Below are 23,119 nucleotides of genomic sequence, written 5' to 3' on the forward strand. Positions count from 1 at the left end.
TACTTGTCAGGCAACAAAGTCATTCAAACCTTACTTTTCAAAACGATTGATAGTTTTAAGGAAAAGCAGTTGTTTGAAAACCTAAAAATGCACATTGTAGTTTTGAAGTACTTAGTGCAGAGTCTAGACATTTTTGTTACATTATTTCCAGATTTAAAACAGATTTTTTTTTAACTTCTTGATATTTTATGTAAGCAAGAAAACAAGATCTATTTCTGAGGCAGGTGAAGATTGAAAGGCACTAAGTCTTATCAGTCTGCACCTCTGAACATTTAGTTTTGTTTTGCAAAAGGAGTGTATCGGAAAAATAATCTCTGTTTTTCAGGAGGCTTTAGCTTAAATCCCCAGTGTCTGAATGAAAATTGTCTTGAAGTTAAAAACCTCAAATTTAGCAATTTAACACGTCAATGATTGTGGTTAGCTGTTTTTAGATGTTGTCATTATCTGTATTCAGCCCCTTTTGATTTTCTGAAGTGCCACAGTGTGAAATAGAGGAATGGTAATTGTAATTTGTCTGCATCTTTCTGGTGTTTGGGAACCATAAGACTAATATACCGGATTGTAAACCTTGACAAAAAAATGCTGTTCTCTTGTTTCTTCCAGAGGGTCGTATTGATGTCAATATGACAGAAATAACAATGGAAGAAATTCACCAGAGATTTTGCAAGTCCCTGGACATTCAGATCGCCGGGCACTGGAAGCCAAAAGACTGCAAACCTCATTGGAAGGTTAGTAATGACCCTTCTACAGTGTGCTGTGCCTTCAGGTTTTTCTCTAAAACACGTTCAGACTGCGGCACACTGCGCTTGGTCTGGGTGCGCTGTGACTAATAGCTCCAGTCCAGGCTGCAGGCAGCAGTGTGTGCTGGTTAGGGAACTGGATTAGTATTGGAAAGCTGTGGTTTACCTTCCTGGGTAGATTATCTGCAGCTGTGCCACTGTAAGAAGACTTTGGTAAAATGCCTACCTGTATAAACGGTTACAAAAATTATTTACGTGGAATAAAAGCATCAGTTAAATAAATGGCACAACTCTTCTGAACGTTTCCTTGTTTAGCGATTTGAAAACAAGTTTCAACAGCCCGCTTCTTGTTGAATAAGGAGCCATGAGCATAATACCAGCTTCAGTGATTGGCTTCACTAGCCAGTATTTGCATTTGTAGTCTTGAGTGTAATGCTGTTTGAACTCAAAGACAAGTACTTCTTTTAAAATACATCATTTAGCAATGCAAACTCTTAGAAATTCAAATACATTGTTAGAAATTTTCCCAGTTATAACTGATAAGAAAGACAAATCGCAAGCCTGCTTGTCCAGCATTATAATGAAGTCACTTATTCGTGATAAGGGCTGTGGTAGCCTAGAGTATACCTTGGACACACGGGACCCGAGGTGGGATTGGTACCCCAGACTGGCGGGGCCTGAGGTGGGACTGGTACCCCGGACTGGCGGGGCCCGAGGTAGGAAGGTGGGAGGAAAGCAGAGAGCATCTGAAGACAACCTACATGACATTGAGGAGACCATGCAAACTCCACACAGAAGACGCCCCAGTCTGCAGCTGAACCTGCCACACCGGCTAATATGTTCCAGAAATATACTATATTTACAAGGTTTACCAACTGCCCCATGCCCACAGTGTTGGTATACATATGCTATTTGTCGTATAACAGAAGAAAATAGTCATGAAAAAGGAGTTTGAAGCAATCATAGATACTGTATTTGTGAAAGGGCAGTTGCATTATAATTCGTAACCAGTCTGTACAATTGCTTTTTCCAGGTGGCAGTCCTCATTCCTTTCCGAAACCGCCATGAACACCTCCCCATATTGTTTCGACACCTGATTCCCATGCTCCAGCGACAGCGCCTGCAGTTTGCCATCTATGTAATTGAGCAGGTGAGACTTTTCTCATTTTGAGAGCTGTAACTGGAAAAATCAAGCCCCGGAACTAAATTGCTCTGCAGTGTTTTATGATTATTTATGAAGTGAACCAAAATACAGGTTTAAAAAAAGGCTACTTTGCAGCATCTTTGCAGTTTTGTTGAAATTCATCTTATGTGCAGTCATTGACATCTAGTGGTCAGTTTTAGAACTGTCACTATTCCCTTATTTTTTCCGCACATTTTGTTCAGAGCTTTTTGTCTACTTAATGGTTTCGGAGGTGGCCTTGAAAGCATTTGGGACACGAAACAAAATGCCCACTACAGTAAATCCTCAATTTAGCGGACCCCGATTCAATGGATTTCGGATTTAAGGGACAAAGTTCTACGGTTCATATGTCTGTACTTCCCCGTTATTTTCCAGTTGATATGTCGGTAGTTCGGTACTTCCACATGATAGTCTGGTTGATATGTCGGATGTTAAGTTTTTTTTCTCTCTTTTTCTTAAAAGAGGGTGTATTATGTTTTATAATTTTCTAATGCATGGTATGTAATATATAGCGAAATTGGTTGTTTTTCACGTAAGTATGGGTGGCGTTGTGCTTCAAAATATATAATTCATTGAACGGATTTTTGGTTTCATAACCAAATTTAACGCAATTTAACAGACATTCGGCAGTATCAGACCTCCCCTCTCCCCAATTAGTTCGTTAAATCGAGGATATACTGTACGTTTGGATTCAGCTTCTTAAAATTGATAGAACATAGAAATTTTCTTGTTCCTGTTTGCCTTAGGAAACGCTTGAAATGATACTTCCAATGCATGGCATTCTAGCTAGTAATGATATACACTGAGGTCTGAAGGGAAGGTTTGCTCCGGTCTTCGTGCGTCGCTCTTTGCCAATGACCTGTACCTGCTCCGCTAGACTGGCGCCCAGCCCTTTAACCGTGCCATGCTGTTCAACGTCGGGTTCAAGGAGGCCATGAAGGACCTGGACTGGGACTGTCTCATCTTCCACGACGTGGACCACATCCCAGAGAACGATCGCAATTACTATGGCTGTGGACAAATGCCCCGGCACTTCGCTGCTAAACTCGACAAGTATATGTATATGTAAGTGGCTTTTTTTTTCCGTTTCTATCGAACAGTTCCTAGCTTTTTATGACCGTTTCCTACTTCTTTTAAAACCGGGTTCTTGTCTCGCGTGCTGTCCCTCTTGACTTAGATTCCCGAACGAAACGGTTAGCTCTTTCATTTACTAACTAAAATCTCCACAAGTTTCAACTTGTTTTCAACAACTTGAATCAGACAGCAGATGTATTTTCCAAGCGCTGATGCGCTAGTTATTTTGGAAAGAAGTTTGGCTGTTTCACTTCAGCCTGAGGTTAGGGGGGTGTGGTAAGATTCACCGCTTTCTCATGCCTTTTTTATCCTAAAATAAAAAGGGCCTTCTCGTTTGCAAATAAAAGCGGAACACTACTATTTCAGCTTGTACACTCATATTTAAAGTGTACTTTTAAGTGCTAATTTGACTGGGCTTTTTAGAAACATAATGTTTGTCGTGTTTGCTTGGGATGTGAAGACATTCAGTGATATTCTCAAAAATATATAACAACCTTGATCTGTATTCTGGATATTGTTTCTAGTCCAACTTGTTCACTTCCTCCTCTGTTCTAATTCTGTTTTGTTTTCATTCCCTCACTTTTTTCAGACCTAAGCTGGCACTGCTTGACTTTGTAATCATTTGGACTGAAATGTTTGTTCCATATCATGTTAAAAGTTTCCTGAGCCTGCCATATGAAGATAGACTCATTGGAAGGCCTGATAACGTGCTTGCCCAGGTGAAGCAGTACAAGCTTCAGCCTGTGGGACCCAAAAAGGGTCAGCTTGAGCCTGTGAAGATGTTGTGGGGCTCTCTGGAGCAGTGACATATCCGCTTGATATGCACTGCTGTGCCTGATATGCTCTGTCTTGAGAAAATGAGTTGGTTTGGTTGCTCTTAATCTGTTCTCCCAGTTCTTTCCAACATGCAGCTCATGACCCTGAGGATAAGCGTCATAGTAGGTTACACAGGATATAGCCAGACATAGTGGGGCTTGCGTTATTAACTGTTATTAACACAGCAGGTTAATTTGAGGAGATTTTATCTCTGACAGATGCCAGTTAAAATAACTTGCCTTTGTCGTTGTAACTGACAATGACACAGCCCTCCTTGCTGGATATATCCTGGGCAATAGTCCCCACTTCTGCTTGTGCTTTTGTCACCTTAGCGTGTGTGTCTATAATCCCAGAGAGACCCCTCCAAATCAAGCCAGTGTATGTGAAGTGTCCGTCAGTGTTTTGGATTGTTTAGTGTAGTAATATACTGGAAGTGTGTTAAATAAAGCAGTGAATTTTGTTTTCTGAAGTAGCCTCACGCTCAGCATTGTTCTCTGTTGCCTAGTGCTTCACCGATATGGTAAGGTGCTGCATTCTTATTATTTCTTTTAATTATTTCCAAAAGTGCATAAATTATTTGATGTGTAAGGTAAGTTATCTAGTATACAGTTTATCCATTTACTTAATTATTCAAACACCTCATTCTTCTGCCCGTTTGTTTAAGAAGTTCCATCAGTGTGCCTAAGTGTCGCTGTTTCCTTCCCAGTCTTCCCTACAGCGAGTTCTTTGGAGGGGTGAGTGGGCTGACCGTGGAGCAGTTCCAGAAGATTAATGGATTTCCGAATGCTTTCTGGGGCTGGGGTGGAGAGGACGATGATCTTTGGAACAGGTGAGTCATCAGCAGTGTCTCTAAAGAGGCCCCTTATCCCTTATCCGTAGTGTATGCAAACACACCAATACACATAGTATTGACACCCTCTTCAAAGTGAACAGCGCTGGAACAGAATGTAGCAAAGTGTTTTAACTCATGAGTGCAGTCCCAGACATAGATCTTACAGATTTATAGATTTATTAAATAATTTATCGTGTATCGGATTAAAACAAAAATGTAAAACTTTAGTGATCCAAGAATTACATTTGCAAGATGATGTTCTAGTAATGAAAGCAGAATTCACAGCATTGTCCTTATTACTTGTTATGATTTTTTTTTTTCACATGTCGTTATTGTATTATTATTCTTACCAATAAGTAAGCAGTTGTTAAATAATTATCAGGCAGCAGAGCTATCCACTCCATTAGTTAGGGAAGGTGGTAACAAAGCTGGGGAATGTATTGCTTTAAAAATTGTGAATTTTGGATGTTTTCAACTTTTAGATTTACAGAATATTTCCTCCTCCTTTGCCGAGCTTTCCAAAATTGACCAAACTCTGCTGCCGGACTGATGCCTTGTGCCCTGTGTTTACTATCAAAATCAAGACTCTGGGAATGCGCCAAAGCTTAGGTCTCACCTACAGGGAAAAATTAGAGCTAGTACAGTGATGTGTGGGTGCAACAATGTGGGACTGTTCCGTAAATCAAGAAGTTGTTAAACAGCAGCAGAACAGCTGAGAATGCCATTAGGTGACAGTGCTACATATCATCATGCAAGACATACTGTATGGAGTGAATATCAGCATTTGGCAAGGGAGCTTACTGGGGAAAAGAGATGTTTGCGCACTCCAGGCCAACGAGACGTATATCATTTCAAGTTAGATGGCCGTAGACTGGAAGGTGATATAGCAGTGGTATCCAAAAAATACTGGAACAGTGTATAGAAGTACATCTTCTGTGAAGATGCAAAGACACCGCAAAAGCTTTTGAACCCAGATGCTTTGTATGTTTTTCCATAGGTTACTTGTTTTTGCTGATGTATAGTGTCATAAGAGATTCCCAAGGCCACCGTTTTGGGGGGCGATTTTGTTGCCGACTGCATCTTTCGAACTCAAGTTAAGGCTCAGCGAAATGTTCTACTTTTCGGATTTGGACAAACAGAGGTCCAGTATCAGCTGCCCGGATCTGTGATCCCGCTGGAAGCTTGGGGTGCTGGCGTTACCATGTGCTTGTGCCGTTGCCTGCGCTGTGGACTGCTCCCCAGCCTTCATCGCCGAACAGACAGGTGGTGTGAGCTGGCTTTGCCGCTGGCGGCGTCAGGCCTGTTGAGTGATTCATCAGGGTTTTGTATACCTGCACGATTGTGCTCTCATTGTTGCTTTTAAGAACTAATTGGTTGGGGAGGGCAGACATTTCTGAGATGTATTAAGGCAGACCAGAGCTGCAGGGAGGCAGAGCTGCTGGCTGCTTACAAACCCTGCAGACTGTAGATTGTTTTATTACATGGCTCAGTTTTGAACTGTTTTGGGATGGATTTCAGTAGTCATGGTTTTTCATGGGCTTTTTGGACATTTTGAACTCTGGAGGACCCTCTGGGTGAAATAAAAGCACCTCTTTGTTTTTAATGGCGGGTTCAGAATTGTTATTTCCGTCGTGCCCGCTAGCTTCCAGGCTGCAGTGCAGCGGTCCCCTGAGAGAGGCCCAGTGAGGGCTTGTCTGACTCGCGACAGAAGAGCTGGGATGATTTGTGACACCCAGGAGCCCAGAAAGCAGTCAGTGAGCTCTTGTCCTTATTCTGGATGGAATCCCATGTGACTGCATTAACAGCTTCAAGTTTGTCATGTGTACCTGAGTGCAATGAAATGCTTAACTTGTGTGTTTTCCTCACACGACAAATGACATAACAGGTGACATAACATTGACGTTGAAAATGACATACAAATGACATCATGATTCTTGGAGACAGGAACATTGTAGCAGCTATAATGTACACCAGCATGTAGATAGCAGTGGTGTATAAGACTCAAGTGGTGGCAGTATTTTGAGTTCTACCTGATGTGCCTGAGATCTGATCCGTCCAAAAAATGCTTCCATTGCTGCCCTGTGAATTTCACAGTACTCTGTGATATATCCAATAAATTCCCATGCACCTGATACAAGGAAGATATACATTTTACTGATTATTTTTATTATTTCATCATTAATAATAATAAGAACTTATAGTCTATTATAGTATAATATTTATAAAACTATTATATGTATATAAGCAGTACATTTTCGGGATGCTCAGTAACGACAGGAGGCAGCTCATGTCCTCTTCCAGTGCCTGCTTCTTAAAGACTTTGTTGCTTCTCGCTGTGTAATGGAGAGAGTTGATGCGGAGTTTATTTCAGGTCAGGAGACCTTTAGCCTTGGCTGTCTGAACAATCAGTCTGCCTTCTGTTTGTTTTCTTTCTTTTGGCCTCTGCCACTGTTGTCTGTACACCAGCCAGCTGACATGGACTCCTGTCCACTTTCTGCTCTAGTCTGACAGAAGCAACAGCTGAGCCTTTCAGAGGCTGGCTTGTCCCAGATTTTCACTCTCCCCAGTTTTAATGACTTTATTACAGGGGGTCCTAGACCTCCATGCCGGATATTGCAGTAAAGTGTTGCTGTCGGTTCTGTTTTCTTTTTGTGAATGGGGGCTGAAATCTGTCTCATCAGAACCGTGCGACTTTGCAGTCACTTCGAAAGCGATCAGAAGAGCTCAGAGTCTACGCTTCTGTAGTGTCTATATGAAAGAGACTGCTGTGCTTCCCCTCCTGTCTGAAGCGTGATGTTTCCCTGACTTTTCCAGGCTTGACAGTAAATGATTCACTCGTACAGACCTCTGGAATCAGATTGAATGGGCTGATGTGCTTTTCTGGGAGGAATCGAGGTTTAAATACCAGCAGGAATCTCTGTGCAGTCTTTGTCCATCAGGCGCACGCTCTTTGACAGCTGAGCTGATGTGATGTTGAGTCGGGTTTCCCAGTGACAGATTCAGGTTCTGATTATAATGTGGTTAACTGCTGCGAGGGGTACTCGTGCCTCCTTCATCCGACTTCACTGAGGCACAAGGCACTTCACTGGGGAATAATAACACCCACAAATGAAGTGTGTTTGAGCTCTTTTGTCGTAATAAACTTGGTTTAACCTGCTCGGCTGAGCTGGGTTTAGACGGTCATGAGACAGGTGAGTTCTACCCTACTGATGCTGTGCTGTTGCCACGGTAATCCTGCTCAGTACAAGAGGAGCTGCAGGGTCAGATATGTGGTGTCTGTGCTTGTCTGAGGAGCCAGTGGTGTGGTGCGGTTGTCCCCCTAAAAGGTCTGAGGGCGAGGAGCCTGAGACCCCATTCAGAGCGAGGTGGCGGAGATGGAGTAGAGGAGGGATGTAGAAAAGCAAATACGAAGGAGGGAAGGAGCTTGCATATACCATTTATAGCTCTTTCAACGTGAGCACGACAGGAAGGACTGCAATTTAGGACAGCTGAGACCAGTTGCACCTGACTGCGGTCATCCCTCCTCCCAAACCTTCATTATAAATTCCATTTTAACACAAGTGGTATCTAATGTGAAACAAGTTACTTGTAAAAGGAGGACTTCGGTAACATTACTTGGAAAAAAATTGGTAAATTGAGGAGAAGTACATTGATGTCACAGGATTGCTAAAGGAATATATTGCATATATATTGTATATTCCTATATGTCATAAGGAATGAAATTGCATTCTGAAATGCAATTCAGAAAACAATTGTGTTTTCAATTTAAATCAACAGTGAGAAAACTATTGTATGCAAAGAAATGTAAATAAATGACTACGGACCAAATTTTCCTAACTTTTATGTGTAAATGTTCCCCAATTTCAATCGTAACGCCTTCTGTTTCAGAGTGCATTATGCAGGACTCAACGTGACGAGGCCCGAGGGAGACTTGGGAAAATACAAATCAATTCCACATCACCACCGAGGAGAAGTACAGTTCCTGGGGAGGTCAGTATCGGATTTTCAAATATGTAATGCCGAGTAGTTGCAGAGTCCCACACCTTCTGTAGTCGAGATCTAGTGCATGTTCCCAGTTCCCTTTTAGTTTGACTTCAGTTATTTAATAGTAACAGAAAAAAATTGAAGACTGACATTGTTTAGTTATTCTGCTGCTCTGCTAGAACCTACTGTTCTTTACTTTGCCAAGTAGTGCTAAATGGTGACGGGTATTGTCAAGTGTATGTCCCAGTGTTGATGGCATAATGTAGGATATGCAGGCTTGCTTTGAGCTGGCAGTCGGTGGTTGGAGACGATGCAGTCCTGGAGGTAGCCAGTGTCGCAGCAGAGGACTGTGGGGGGAGATTTAGGAGGCACAAGAAGTGGGAGAACCCAGGTGTAAACAGGTGATCGTCCGATGATGAGGGAAGAGGATGATAATACGTAGAAGAAGAAACCGCTTAGTGATGAGAGACCATAGGACCGGACTGGGCAGTTTACATTGTCTGTCTATTACAGCTTGAATCTAGGGTCCAAAGGCGAGCTATTGTGACAGGGAAGTGAAACAGACAGGGAGGAAGTACTGCTGATGCCCAGGGGCTGAGTTGCGCACATTTAAGAAAGAAGAGGCCTGTAGATCAACTTTAGAAAGAAATTGGCTACATCTAATAATTGTTTCATCTTAATGATGTTCACTTATACCCAAAGAAACCAGATAAGCTTTGTCAATGAAAAGCAACATAAAAGAGACAGAAAAACATTATGAAACACTGAAAACCAAATTAATAATGTTGAATGAATAAAGGCAAAATGAAATGGGATTGACTTTTGTAAGAGCAATGTGAGGCCCAGTATTTCAGAGTTTTATTATATGTCATGGACTACATTCTTCTGGTTGAAAATATTAAATATATTATATACAACGTCAAATGCAGTATAGCTTCTGGCAACTATTTGTTGGCAAATAACCTATCCTCATTTGCCAATTAAGATATTAAGAACATTTTAGGATAATATTAGCAGGAAATAATAGTACAGTTACTTTTATTTGGGAATAATAGTACTGGTAGATGTTTAATGGTCATTTAACTATTTGAGAACTGTTTTAGTTTTTAGAGCTGTTCATACTGATTAAATTGTAGAATGGTTTATCAGGTCATTAAGGAACATGTTGGTGCTTTGCAGTGTTGTTTTAGCATGTCGGTCTCAAGGGGTCTCAAGGGGTCTCAAGCCCTGGTGCTGGGGAGAGCTAGCCCTGCAGGTTTTATTGGAAGCCTCTACATCATCAGTTTCTAAAGGTCTTGAACAATTAAACTGTAATTAATTGAGCAAGTGGTGTGTTCGATGAAGTAATTCAGAGATCATTAGGAACAAAAAACAGTATATCCTTCACCTTCAGCTCTCAAGGCCTGGGATTTCCTGCATTGAAACATTTTTGTTTGATTGATCAGTTGCTTAAGCAAGTGTTTCTAATTTTTATATAACAGGTGATTCAGGGGTGACCTGGAGGAATATCTAGATTGGGGTTCATCAGGGCCAGTTTAGTCATTCTTCCTCTAGTTCAACAATTTAAGGAGAGAATGGGTAAATTGGTCCAGTTAATCACTTATTCATTTTAACTTCCAGACATCAAAGTATTTAGAACCTGAAGGGACAGTGTTTGCTGTGCTCAGGAAACCGTTTCCAATATCATCATCAGCTGCCCCTGTTTCTTTGCAGAATAGGCAAGACGTTTTCATGGAGTCGGGCCACGCCATTCGAATGTCTTTGTAACTTGTGACATTTTGTTGGTTCTCTACGCTACCGGCAAATACAAGTGTGGTGACATCTTGACAGAAGAATATATTTGGACTAAATATCCTAGGATAGGAACAGGGATTCCTGGGTGACAAAGGACGTGGCTAAATGTGTCATGTGTTCAGCATTTAGTGATTATAAGAAGCCGACCCAATGGACAGATATAAGCTTTAACAGAGGAATAGATCCATCCGTCCAGTTTTATCCTTTTCATCCAATTCAGGGTCACAGGGGAGCTGGAGCCTCTCCTGGGAAGCAACAGGAGAAAGGCAGGACACGCCTTGGACTGGCCAACAGTCCATTGTAGTGCACACAGACACACTCCCACCAGAGCCAGTTTTCTCTAAAGCTGATTACGCTACCTCCTTGTCTTTGGATTGTGGGATAAATAAGAGCACCTAGATGAAACCCACACAGACTTGGGGAGAGCATACAAACTCCACACCAGTAGCAGCCCAGGTGTGGAACTGAACCCAGAGCCCCAGTGAGACCGTAATGCTAACTACTGCAGCACTGTGCTGCCCAAGAAGAATAGTTTTTGAAATAATGATGATATAAGAATAGAGCAGGAAAACATATGTATAAGAAAACATTGGAAAGACAAATATACCTTACAAGTATGATTGTTCCGAGTAAGCATCAGAGCATATACTGTAACTTGTACACCTTAATACACTGAACAGTGCATTCTTGATATAATTAATAGCTTCATTTTGCAAAGTAGTTTTGTAGGACTTCATACTTAAGTATGTTATGCTGAATACCAAGTTCCACAAGCTAAGAATTTATTTCCCAAGTGATGACTGGTAGATATGAAAGAATTCCGAGTTTAACATGTAAATGTGTTTTAATTGCCAGTATTTGAATTTGAACCACCAATCATTCTTATTTCTCATGTTTTATATTCCAGATGTCTGCCCAGTATTATCATTAAAATATATACACGTTTGTTTGCTTGGTTTATGATCTAAAAGTTGGATTCCACAAGCTGGAGGTTTCACCATATCACTTTTATTTTTTTATATGAAATATTTCAATATTTCTATATGTGCCGTTCTAAAATGCACTTTCATTGCTTAGATTTGCTTTTGTTTTGGGAACATTACATCTGTTTTTTTTTTCTAAAACCAAATCCATGACATGAAGTGGAGGGGTCTGATCAATATGAAATGTCAAACAAGGGAGAACGGGTGTAAAGTGATTTTAGGGTTCAGCATCATGGCAGGAATATGACATGGTTCAAGTGCCAAGAAAAACCGACCACTCTGAAGACTGGGAGGTCTACAAAAGAAGGGGAATTGAATTTTCTTGGAAAAACCCGTGTGCGTTTCAAATAAATCTTGGCCAGTTCTTAAATCATCCCACCTTGGCGATATCGCAGCTTCTGCTTTTACTGCCAGTATTTCAGAGCATCAATGTGTACAACTCCAGGTGTTTTCCTGATTTAGCAGTAAGGTGTGAGAAACGTTTGTAGTCTATAACGCATTACGAACCGCTTTTGAGAACATCAGCCGGTTTATCTGAACACAGTTTGAATTTCGTTTTGTTTTTAATCCTGCAGGTACAAGTTACTAAGGTACTCCAAAGAACGGCAGCACCTGGATGGTCTGAATAACTTGAACTACACCCCAGAAATCACTTTGAGTAGTTTGTATAAAAATATAACAGTGAACCTCACTCCAGAACTCGCTCCTGTTGGGGACTACTGAAGCAGCATCAGCTTCGAGCGGGAACGCACTCCTGGGCAGATGAAGATCGCGGGTGGAAACCCATGTCCGCGCAGTATTTGGAGCATGGTGTAACATTGCCAATTTATTTTGTGAAGGTTTTATGAGCGGATTTAGGGCCTGTGTAATCGAACAATTCCGTGTGTGTCATTGCATGTTAAGTGTCTGTGCTGGCTTTTGCTAATAAACTCACATCACACTATAAAAGGAAGGATGCCAGCATCAGCAAATAAGACATTTACTGCATAGCCTTAAAGAAAACTGTAGGCTTTGTATCACCATATTTGTTCAAATGAAAAGCCACTAAAGTAAACAAGTTAATGTTACATTAGGAGCCAATAGAGAACTTTGTCCTAACATTTATTGTTTTTACATATCACGGTTTTTTTTGTTTGCAACGAAAAATTTGTTTCCTTAAGAAAAAAAAAGTGCAGGTGATTGTATATGTGATGTAAATTTGCATTACGTGTTGTAATTGTTTTGTTTTTTTTTGTTTTTTTTACTTTTTAGTAGCACTCCTGTTCATATGTAAGCATTTTCCATTCCTCTGGCTGTATAGTGTACTGTAGAGACCATTTGCATGAAGAGAACATGTGTAAATACAGGCCTTTTTAAAAGAATTTAGCAAATTATTAAGCATATTCCAATGCATATTTTTTTGGCAGCTATAACCTTTTCACATTATTGAATAACTGGGGCTGTAAGAGAATCGCAGGCCGAGAATTTGTTGGGGAAACCGTTTTAGAACAAAAACGGAGGTAAAAATGTATGTTTTGATAGTAAAGACTGGCACGGCCTTATTTCTTAACTATTCAGTGATGATCTTTTTTCATTTTGCCTTGTTTTTACACGTGGTAATTAAGGACACTTAATGATGAAAGACATTAAATGAATCCAACTAAAGTAGTTTCGCAAAATGTCAAAGTAGCAACAGAATGTAGTCCATGCTACATTAGAGAATATTCACCAGGGGTATTATATGCTCAGGCATTGCATTGTATTCTAAAACACTCATTCAATGAATGTGCAGAAAGTACTATTTTTAAAACATCAGCAATGTGAGAGGCATGTTACTAAGACCTGCAAAATAATTGCCAAAATTGCTCTTAATTTCTAGATGGTAAACTGATTCTGAGCGGCAGCGCAATATTGTTTAAAATCAAGAAAATACCTTCCCTCTCTGCATTTTTACCTGGTGTTTATTTTGCTGGGAGAAGCAAATATTAGTGAGGGTCTCCCAAACTGCTGTACAGGGCTTTTTCCAGTACAGTGTGGACTTTGAGTCTGTGTTTTACTAGTACATTATGCTTTGTGAATGAGGAAAGCAAGGGCCGTCTGCCTCGACTGTGGATTGAGTTCATAGTTCTGACTTTTTGCAAGTCCTGCGGTTATGGTGGAATTTGGAAAACGACCCTTTCGCTGCCTTTTTGTGGGCGCGACTGTTGTGCGTGCTCAGTTATAACTGCGAGCTGCAGTTCTCCACACTTCTCAAACATTTCAAACGCTGACTTGACAAACCAACGAGGCAGGACTTCAGTCTCACACAGATATACCCGTCGTCTCTTTTTGTATTTGTCTGTATCTTTTTGACTGTGCCAAAAACAGCAAAAAAACAACAACCTGTGCCCCCCCCGCCTCCCCCCAAATGTTTTGGACCAAAAAAATCACGAATTTCTTACAGCCTTACTAGGTATCCTGTGCAAGTTCCGTTTGAGTGGTCTTCTATACGGGGAAGGCCATCAATATCAATGTAAGCAGAGGTTTTGACTTAACATTTTCTGCATGCCTTAATTTATTTTACTTTTGTTTCATGTTTCTATATCATTTTGTGTTAATTTGGCCTTTTTGTTGCATATACTGATTTCAATCTGTTTTTGAAGTGCACTGTGTAAAGTAAGTGTAGGATGACTTGTACAATGAAAGCATGGTGGTTAGTCACAGAGTGCTGGAGGACCGGTGTCCTTAGCATTATTGTTCCAGCGCTGCTATATGCCAGAATGTTTCTTACAAAAAAACTTCACAGGTTGGATTGTAAATTTGAGTATGACTTGAGTCTACATTTCTGCTTTAAGCTGTTAGACTTTTAAGATGAGCCAGAATGAGAGGACACTCAGTCTGTCCTTGAATGGCACGTAGAATAAAACTGGGCTGTGAGAACTTTATAATATTAAGGTTTTGAGCACTACTCGCAATGGCAAAAAAAAAGTGTAAATGGTTTTATTTTTGTATTTATTGCAGCTTTTTGTTTTCAGGTTTTAAAAATTGATCGTTTTTTGCTATTTAGTTTTCATAAATAATTAACGCTCTTTATTAATCAGTTGGTGCTTTTTGAAATTTCTAGCAGAACCGCATTTGCACAGTGCCCTAACATAATATTACGTGGACAAAGTGTACCAAACCAGTAATGTCAATGCCTGTATCAGTGAGGTAGATATTGGGAGAATGACATTCTAGGCAGGCAGCTGAGCCAAAGTATTTTTTTTTTCTTAATTTATTTATAAACAATTTGTTTCAAAGCTGAAGGAGCATGCAATTGATACATAGAAAATATCCAAGTGGTTCTCATTAGCTCAAAAGTGAGGGTTTTCTGCATGTTACAAAGAAAGGAGCAAGATCTAAGCAGTTTGATTGCATTTCTAGCAGTTTCTGCTGTGGTTCATACAGTATTCTCTGAGAAACTCTGTAGTTGCTTGTAAATGATCTGTTAAGAACAAAGTAGACTGAAATGTTAGTTTAGGTACAATAAGGGAATAACTTTAAACACCTGCTGAACCAGGTATTCTAAAGTATTGGATATCTTCCAACAGTACGTTTTGAAACATCAAGTGTTGATTGAGTTCGATATTGTATTCTGGAAACCATGCAAGTGCAGAACCAAAAACAGATTTGGAGCAAACTGATCTTTAGAAATTCAATTAAACAAACGTTTGCAACATTGCATAGCTCCTGGAGTTTACTTGCTCATAACATAACTAAGGTATAGAGGTTAGTTATGATTCCTGATTGGCATAACAATTTTAACATACCTGTATATACCCCAAGCTCTTAACATAACCACACAATTTGTGCTTAATTATCCCTATTTACAGAAATCTTATATTCACCGTTCAAGGTCCTTTGTAATATAGAGTATTCAATTTTGCAGTATTCATGTATCTGTGCCTTGCGGGGTTTATTTGGTGTTTTATTTCCTACTGTACTGTTAAAAATATATCTATTTTTACATACTTGGCTGTGATCTATGGCTTGGATTGTTCTATATTGAAATTCGAGTGCACACATTTTTTTTTTTTAGATTTGTTTTAATGGAGCCCTGCTCTTACAGTTCTGAGTATTTCAAAGTTGTGTCAAGAAGAGAGAAAATGGTGTTCCAGGGTTCATGGGAAACACATTTGCAGTAAAACTGAGCTGTTTCATTCTGCCATAGTGAAGCCTTTTGACAATGTGCACTGTACAATCTCCAGTGTTTACATCTTTAGTCTTTAATTTGCTTACTGAGGTTATATGCAGTGAGGATTAAAGAGTTTTCAACTGATGGCCATTGTAATCTCAGTTTCACACCCTTAAAAAAGTAAATACTCTCAACTTCGAATGTTTCATGCAGCACTTGGCTTGAAATCCTCTTGGAGACCATACATATTTTGGCCGGAATAATATAAGCAGCCATTGTAGCAAGTTCTTTGTAAATCTGGCAGAAAATGTTCATTTGTTGTGATGTAATTGACCTTTTTTTCCGTGCATTGTATTTGTGCTCTGTTTCGTTGATGATCTCAATTCCCATTGCACGGTTGGACTGGCCCTTTTTTAAAAAACATATTAAAACATTGGAAACAGAGATGCAATGTATTCTGCAATAAAATGCCAGCAGGCATTTTTAACTATTTTTATAGGGGCAAATGAACTTCTGTTTTATGGACATTTTAAATTTGCTTTCAAGCAACATAATGGCCTTTTGGGTGTTGTTAAATTGGTCATGTGTAACTGTCATTTAAACAGTACAATCAAGCATAAACCTGACATATCTGTATGTGAAAGAGGGATATCTGTCTTTAGGCCAGTTTAAATGTCTCGCTGCTCTGTTCCTGTGAAGGTTTACCTTTTTGAAACTGCATAATTACACTTTGTAATGGCTTGCTTTGAAACAGTGGAGTAACACCTCTGCAAATAAATTTCCCTGTGGACTATTCATCTTATTTGTTTATATTATATTTGTATATTTTTATCATTAATGTCTTTTATGAAAATAAATGCATAAATGATAGCAAAGCAATGAAAATTCTATTCCATTGTATCAGCTGGCTGATTTATTTTTTTTTGCTGGTGTTTCCAGCAAAGGTCATTATCACCTCTCTATTGGTATATGTGGGGGTGGAGGGGGAATACATATGTGTATGATTGTTTTTCTTATGTTAATAAATGCTGAAAAAAAAGTGGCACCTTCACACCTTCCTGTATAGGAGAATCTGTGATATGATGGTGTGGTTCTTTTAAGCGTTGACATGAGTTCATGCGGAAGAAGCAGTTTTATTCGTGTGCCTTAGTGACGACAGCAGTAGTTGTATAAGAGAAGGGGCTCAGGAGAAGAGCGAGAGTGTAGTGGCGGTGACCATCAGTATTGGCTTCAAACACCACCTGAAAACAGAACATACAGGCATAATGTCCACAGGCACGTCAAGGGTGTGGCAAATGTTTGCGTGTGAGAAACGCTACTCGTCGAAGTCAGCTTTGCTTCTGGCCCTGGCTCTTATACTGGCATGGTAACGGGCAAATCAGCCCAGTGAACGTTGTTGGGAGTCCTCCAATGTTTTTTGTACTCGCAGAGTGTCGCCTACAATTGCGGGTGGGGTAGCGCTGACAGGAGGAATTCTGCAGGTCTCAGTGACAACTACAGGATTTCCAGGAAGTTGCAGGAGTCGCTGATTGTGTAGCAAGTCGAGGATAGGCTAAGTCAGCTGTCATTTTTAATCCACGGTCGCAGGCAAACCCCTCAGAGGTTTCCAAGCCAAAGAGGCACCTGCACTTCATCGCGCAGACTATTCTGCAGTGATCGGGCTTCGGTTTGGGGATGGTCAGATCTTGGATATCGGGGCCTTTTGTCAGCGGCAGAGATGGCTTGAACGGGGTACTTGTGGACACTGCCCACAACATTTTGGATGGTCATGTGTTAACCTGCTCTTCTGTGTCTGGACTTGCTCTTAAGGATTTAGTCCCTGTGGTGACCCTTTCCTCAGCTGCAGACGTATAAATGTGATGGTGGACCCAAGCCCAAATGAAACCTGTGTGCAGTATGTGTAAAATCCGAGGCAGAAGATAGCAAATGGCTGGAACTGCTAAGAATATTCACATTAATATTTAAAAAACAACTTCAGAAATATGCTAGATATTTTGCTGTTTGCCTGCGTTTGTGTCTTGAAAATATCACATTAGGGCCTCCTCTCTGATGTCTTTAGCAGTGGATTTGCCACGGCTTTGTACAGTCAGTCCTCTCCATGTTCCACAGAACTTACTGTACTGGTCACAGTCTCTTTTTTAACTTTCTCGTTAAGGGTCAACCCGGGATATTTCAGCAGGGCAAAGGAACGGGCGAAGTAAGTGCATCAATAATCACGTACCCCACTAAAAATTCAAACACAAATACAAATCTTCTTGTGGGCATGTCCCAAGTGTGGAAAATTGAATATTCTGCCTTTTCTCTAGTGGTCGTGCATAAACGTCCTCACACCTTCGAGTAACAGCCGGAGAACCATACACGCACAGCATTCTGATAATGTTGTGTTTCTGAAATTCCTGGTTTTCAAACTTGTGTGCATGTTTCAATAATCGTTATGCTAAGATAATATTACTAAAGGGCGTTCCCCTAGAAAATGATTGGCATCCACAAGTTTCTTTTCTGTGTGAGAAAGTGACACGTTCTGTGAAACTGGTATGCCAGACGTGGCAACACACAGAAATTGAAAAATGGGAATATTGAAAGTTCAGAGTTGAACTGGGACTATATTCTGAGACTTTCTGTTTTTGGAACATTGACCAATATTTTCTTCTCTGTCATCTATCACTGTTAACCAACAGCATGATCTTGGCAACCGAGCATCAGCTATAAACACAGACGCTGTATGCTGTGCTTTGGCTGTGGGGTCTCTGTCAGGTGTGTGGGCGAATCAGGGGCAGACAGCGAACGAGGCAAGAATAAGCCTCAGAATATGAGGCTGGATAGCTTGTCACCTTCTCCGACATCCCCTGGGTATAACAGAGCTTCCCCGTGTTTTCGACGTTTGATTAGGAAGTGAGCTGGTGGAAGTGGGTATGATTGTTCAGTCTAATCTGTTACATGTCACTTACATCTGCCACCTCGTGGAAAGGGATCCGCCCTTCAGCTTTCCAGTAGGATTTGGTGTCAAACTCCACCTTGTAAACTCCAGCAGAAAAGTCCGCTTCTCCGATTAAGTCATGGACCTCTCCCTTTGCATCTGTAACTCTGCATGTAAAGAGAGCTGGATCGTGACTTGAAGTTGACATGCTTTTCACACTAAATATAATGACATTTTTTAGAGATCTGGGACTAAGCACTTTCTATATCAATTAGCTATGTCTTTTTACTTAACCTTACTGTATTGTCCCAGATGGGAAATTTGCTTAGCAGCCAGGTAGCGACATGGTACATTGCACAATGCACTGAGAACAAAATGAGCTCATTAAAAACTTTGGTTTGATGTGTTGTTGTTATACACAACTTACCCAGTAGCAACCTCCTTCCAGGTCTTGTCCTCTGCTTGCCTGGAGACTTTTAGCGTTACTGTGGCAGCTGGCATTCCTCTGACTGCATCAAGAATTTTAACCATTAGTGGACACTTGTCGTTGGCACTGTGGTCACCCTGGTCCTAGAATACAAAAGAAATATCTCCCAATAGTCATGTCTAACAGATTTATTGAAATATTGTAAACAGCTATCAAAATCACAGTAAACATTAACAAAACTAAAGATCAGAAGATCATGATTACACATTACATAGTTGATGTGACCACCCTGAGCATTAACACTGTCCTAGCAGTATTGATGCATAGAGCAGATCGTCTTCAAGACCACACTCGTTCAGGGCAGATCCTGACAGGCTGGCTGGTTGTGGTTGTCTCCTGTTGATGGGTTTTTCAAGTGGGTCTCACAGATTTCCCACTGGAATCAGCTGGGCTGGTAGGAACTGAAGCTGGCTACCACACCTTGTTGCTCTTTTCCTGAAGTCACATCATTCAAATGCCAGCTCTGTGCTTCCGCGCACTGCCCAGCTGGCTGACGGCTCAAGGACTTTGTCAATGCATCTCTGAGCAGTAAGATTGCTCTCAGTCACCAGAAACAGATTCCTTTCCTCCACCCGTGGCTTGGACAGTAATAGCAGAACAACGCAAACGTCAGGATAACACCATGACCTCTCTCAACGCTATCTTCTGTCAGGCCTTGTCAAGGGCAGTGGGGATAAAAACACTCCACCACTCTCCGTCAACTCCTCAGATCCACGGTGGCCCACAGACGACGGGAGATTTTGTCCTTTAATAACCCAGGACAGTCTTGGAGCACGCAGATTGTTTCCTTGAAGACGGCAAGCAGCGGTGCTGTCGTGCAGATTGTTTCCTCCTGGAATTTCTGGTTTTGTTACAGTCTGAATGATGGTTATATATATCAGCCAGATATGATGGTTGTGGGTCAGTGTGGAGACTCTCTGATTTCTAGCGAAAATGTCCTGCATCTCATGATGGAGACCTGAGACTGGCTTCTCAGTGCTAGTCTGCTAACTGTGGAATCACATACTCCCGGAACAACTTCTCGCACAGACAGATCGCATTCCAGTCATGCCAATAGCCCCTAGGAGATGATCGTTACTCATGCAGATTTTTAATTAATTTTAACTCTACTCAAAAACCAAACACTAAGAACTTGTATGACTCAAGCTCAGTATATGGTTTTTCAAAAGCAGAATGCTATTTAATTCACAAACCCATCTGTTCACTCTTTGACAACATGTGAACAACATCATGTATGTACCCGATAAGCTGTTGATGTTAAACTTATCACAATACATTATATAGTATTCATCATCTTCTGACCAGAGACCAATCCAAAGATCCCAGTCCTACTGAAGACTGACACAACCAATAGATTATGCATTTCAGTCCCATATATTACTACCAGGGTGGGTGACACGGTGGCACAATAGTTAGGCCCCAGTACTGCGATGCTACATCACTAACCTCTGCACCACTGTGCCGTTCTGTAATGAATAATGAATAGTATTAAGTGCTACCTGTACCTAAAGTGAAAGTGATGAATGTCAGAATAACTCTTGAGTGTTTAGGAAGTGATGTGTAGTTGATAGAAGAAACCAGGGAAGGCATGTAGGGAGATTTCTGCTCGGCTGAGCCTGGAAGGCCACCTTGAAGAGGCCTATACTTCCAGAGGAATAAAAACTTAGTAGCATAACAAAGGCTGATCACTGAAAATGCCAAAGAAATATCTTTCCATCTCCTCACTGATGTGCAGCATCTAAATTGCCTACTAGCTAAGTGCCTTCTTTCTACAGACAGCTGCTGGTTATAACTTAACCCCAACATTTCAAGGCACTGTGTAGATTCCTGATAAATGTCTCAGTGAAGAACAGAACCTCTAGAACGCTCCCTATACTGCGGTGCCCAGTCTATTGTAATAACTGTACAATTTCTAACACAAATCTATGCATATATAATAATATTCACGTCTTTTTCATTTTCATTAGACTTTCTTGTGATCTTTATTTTCAAAATTCTTCAATTGTGATAAATCATACATTACGTAATTCCGTGCAAATCAAGAACAGCCTTTGGACTGAAAAAATGTAAAATTAGAGATAAGACAATTAAAAGTGAGTTTAAATGTACATTTCTATTCTTAAGATTTGAAAAACTTTTCTTTTGTTTCTCTTGAATTAGAAAATGTTCCTGTATGTGCTCTTTAGTGGTACTGTGGTGACTGTAACAGAAAAATTTAAATTCTGCAACATTGTACATCTATGCAGCCACGGAAAGTTGTAGAAAAAATGAATTAGATGAAGTAGTATCCTATTTTCAGGTAATCTGAAGCAAAATTAAAGGTTTCACAAAGTTCGGTCAAATTTTGATAGTGTCGAAAACAAACAACAAATATAAAGGAATAATATACTTAATACTTTGGCGTTGACAATGCTGGCTAAAGATCAGCGCTGTCACAACACCTCTCACTTATGAGGAATGAGCCAGGGAGGCAGCTACAATGATGAAGTTTGAGGAAGGGGGCACTAGAAAAGATGCACATAGGCAGCCTAAATAACACCATGTATCAGAAAAATATATTTGAAAACATTTGGATTCTCATGAATTGCAACACACAACTTGTCTCACAGACCATTCCAAAGGTTCAGTGTCTAACTGCTCCATCATAGCCCACAAATTCCATGGGAAAATACATGATATTGAGCTCCCATAGATTCCAAGCACAGTAAAGCAGTGCTCTGACTCTACCGCATGACAAAGAAAAAAATTATGACAAAAACTATATATTATTTATGCATCTTTGCAGTTTTTTGTTTGCATTTCCTTTGGGAAAGGCTGCTTTTTAAGTTTGTGTTGTAATGTTGCATTTAGCTTTTTAACATATTGCAAAGGACTTTATGTACAATATGTAAAACTTTTTCATGTTTAGCCTAGTTACTGTTGTCACCTAAATACCTTGCTCCCAAGTTTCATTGGACTAAACCTGAAGCGATTTCTCATTACATTTAAATGAGCCCACATGGTATTATTTTAAATAAAACATGAGGTGCTTAGGTTTTAGTTCTGAAGTGTTGTTTATAAGATTAAATGAATACAGTTTTTAATATTGTTCAATGATATTTTAAAAAAGCTAAAATGAGTATTTTGAATTGAAATCATGAATGTTCTTCTCACCTTCACTGTCTTGCTTATAGAAGCTTACTTGGTGCTTTGCCAACGCACTGACACAGCTCTCCACTCAATAGAAATGTATAGTCTTGCATTACTAATGGTTCTAGATACATTTTCAATATTTAGTCCTAATTGAAAACCCCATAAAGTGAAACCATTACCATCGCAAAGTGAACTTACCACTGGTGCTGCATCGCAAAGAAAGATCACTGCGGTCAGGAAGATAAAGATGACAGTGCGGGCCATTCCGATGCCGGCGCAAGATCCTTCCTCTGGAATGCTGGGACTGCCTTGTGGATTTTTATACCATGTTCCACTATATTTGTCTGCATTTTCCACTGACCATGTGATTAGAAACCTGCTGACACTGATTATTGACTCAGTAAATAACAGGCGAATAAGTAACCTATGCAAGAGTGCTTTGTAAGAAACTTATAAAAAGGAGATTTGGCTTTAGTTAATCCCCTAGTGATAATCCTTTGTCTTTCTGAACATGCCTTTGAATACACATTTTTCAAATAATGAAAACTGTAAGGTCAGTCCAGATCTGTTAAGCACCAGTATTACATAAATGTAGAACAGCAGAATGCTAAAGCTTATATCCTATTTTCAGGATGTGCTCCATGTCGTTCTTTGATGAAGCCAGAAATTCTGTTCTTTTTTGGTGTTTCTTTCTTTGTAGTCTGTCTGCCCCAAATCTTTAACTAGCAGCAGTTAAAGAATCTGTATTACTCTTATAGTGATATATGTCAATATATTGATCTGCAGTGACATGAAGCTTTATCTCTGCCTTCTGTAATTGTGCCTTTGCTACCATTACTAAAAGAGATGCATAGACTCACGACTAGATGCTTATTTTGAGCTTCTGTCCTGCCATTATTGAAATAATTTCACCACATACTGTTTCTGTTAACCTAAAATGGGGTCTGTACATAGTACAGTACATGCTTTAGTTTGAAATGATATTCAAACAACAGTCCTATCATAATGAACTGACAGTCTTGAGGTCAGAGCATTTTAGTAGAGA

General features: G+C 40.2%; 2 protein-coding genes across 3 annotated transcripts in view; one reads left to right on the forward strand and one right to left on the reverse strand.

The window, feature by feature from the left end:
- b4galt6 (UDP-Gal:betaGlcNAc beta 1,4- galactosyltransferase, polypeptide 6) overlaps positions 1-15,935 on the forward strand; it is a 38,705-nt gene extending 22,770 nt beyond the window's left edge. For both annotated transcript variants that reach the window (XM_006634057.3, XM_015353885.2), the window contains exons 4-9: positions 604-728; positions 1,774-1,890; positions 2,801-2,988; positions 4,520-4,642; positions 8,534-8,635; positions 11,982-15,935. In XM_006634057.3, coding sequence (XP_006634120.1) covers positions 604-728; positions 1,774-1,890; positions 2,801-2,988; positions 4,520-4,642; positions 8,534-8,635; positions 11,982-12,129 — 803 coding nt within the window. In that variant the 3' untranslated portion in view covers positions 12,130-15,935. The remainder of the gene's footprint in view (positions 1-603; positions 729-1,773; positions 1,891-2,800; positions 2,989-4,519; positions 4,643-8,533; positions 8,636-11,981) is intronic.
- A 716-nt stretch (positions 15,936-16,651) lies between these two features.
- ttr (transthyretin (prealbumin, amyloidosis type I)) lies at positions 16,652-22,391 on the reverse strand. The gene is made up of 4 exons (XM_006634058.3): positions 22,273-22,391; positions 18,883-19,025; positions 18,487-18,622; positions 16,652-16,779 (listed from the first exon to the last, which is right to left on the reverse strand). The coding sequence occupies exons 1-4, from the start codon at positions 22,336-22,338 to the stop codon at positions 16,672-16,674; spliced, it is 453 nt and encodes a 150-aa protein (XP_006634121.1). The 5' UTR covers positions 22,339-22,391; the 3' UTR covers positions 16,652-16,671.
- Positions 22,392-23,119: the final 728 nt, after the last annotated feature.

This window comes from Lepisosteus oculatus, chromosome 6, assembly GCF_040954835.1.
Source record: "Lepisosteus oculatus isolate fLepOcu1 chromosome 6, fLepOcu1.hap2, whole genome shotgun sequence".
NCBI lineage: Eukaryota > Metazoa > Chordata > Actinopteri > Semionotiformes > Lepisosteidae > Lepisosteus > Lepisosteus oculatus.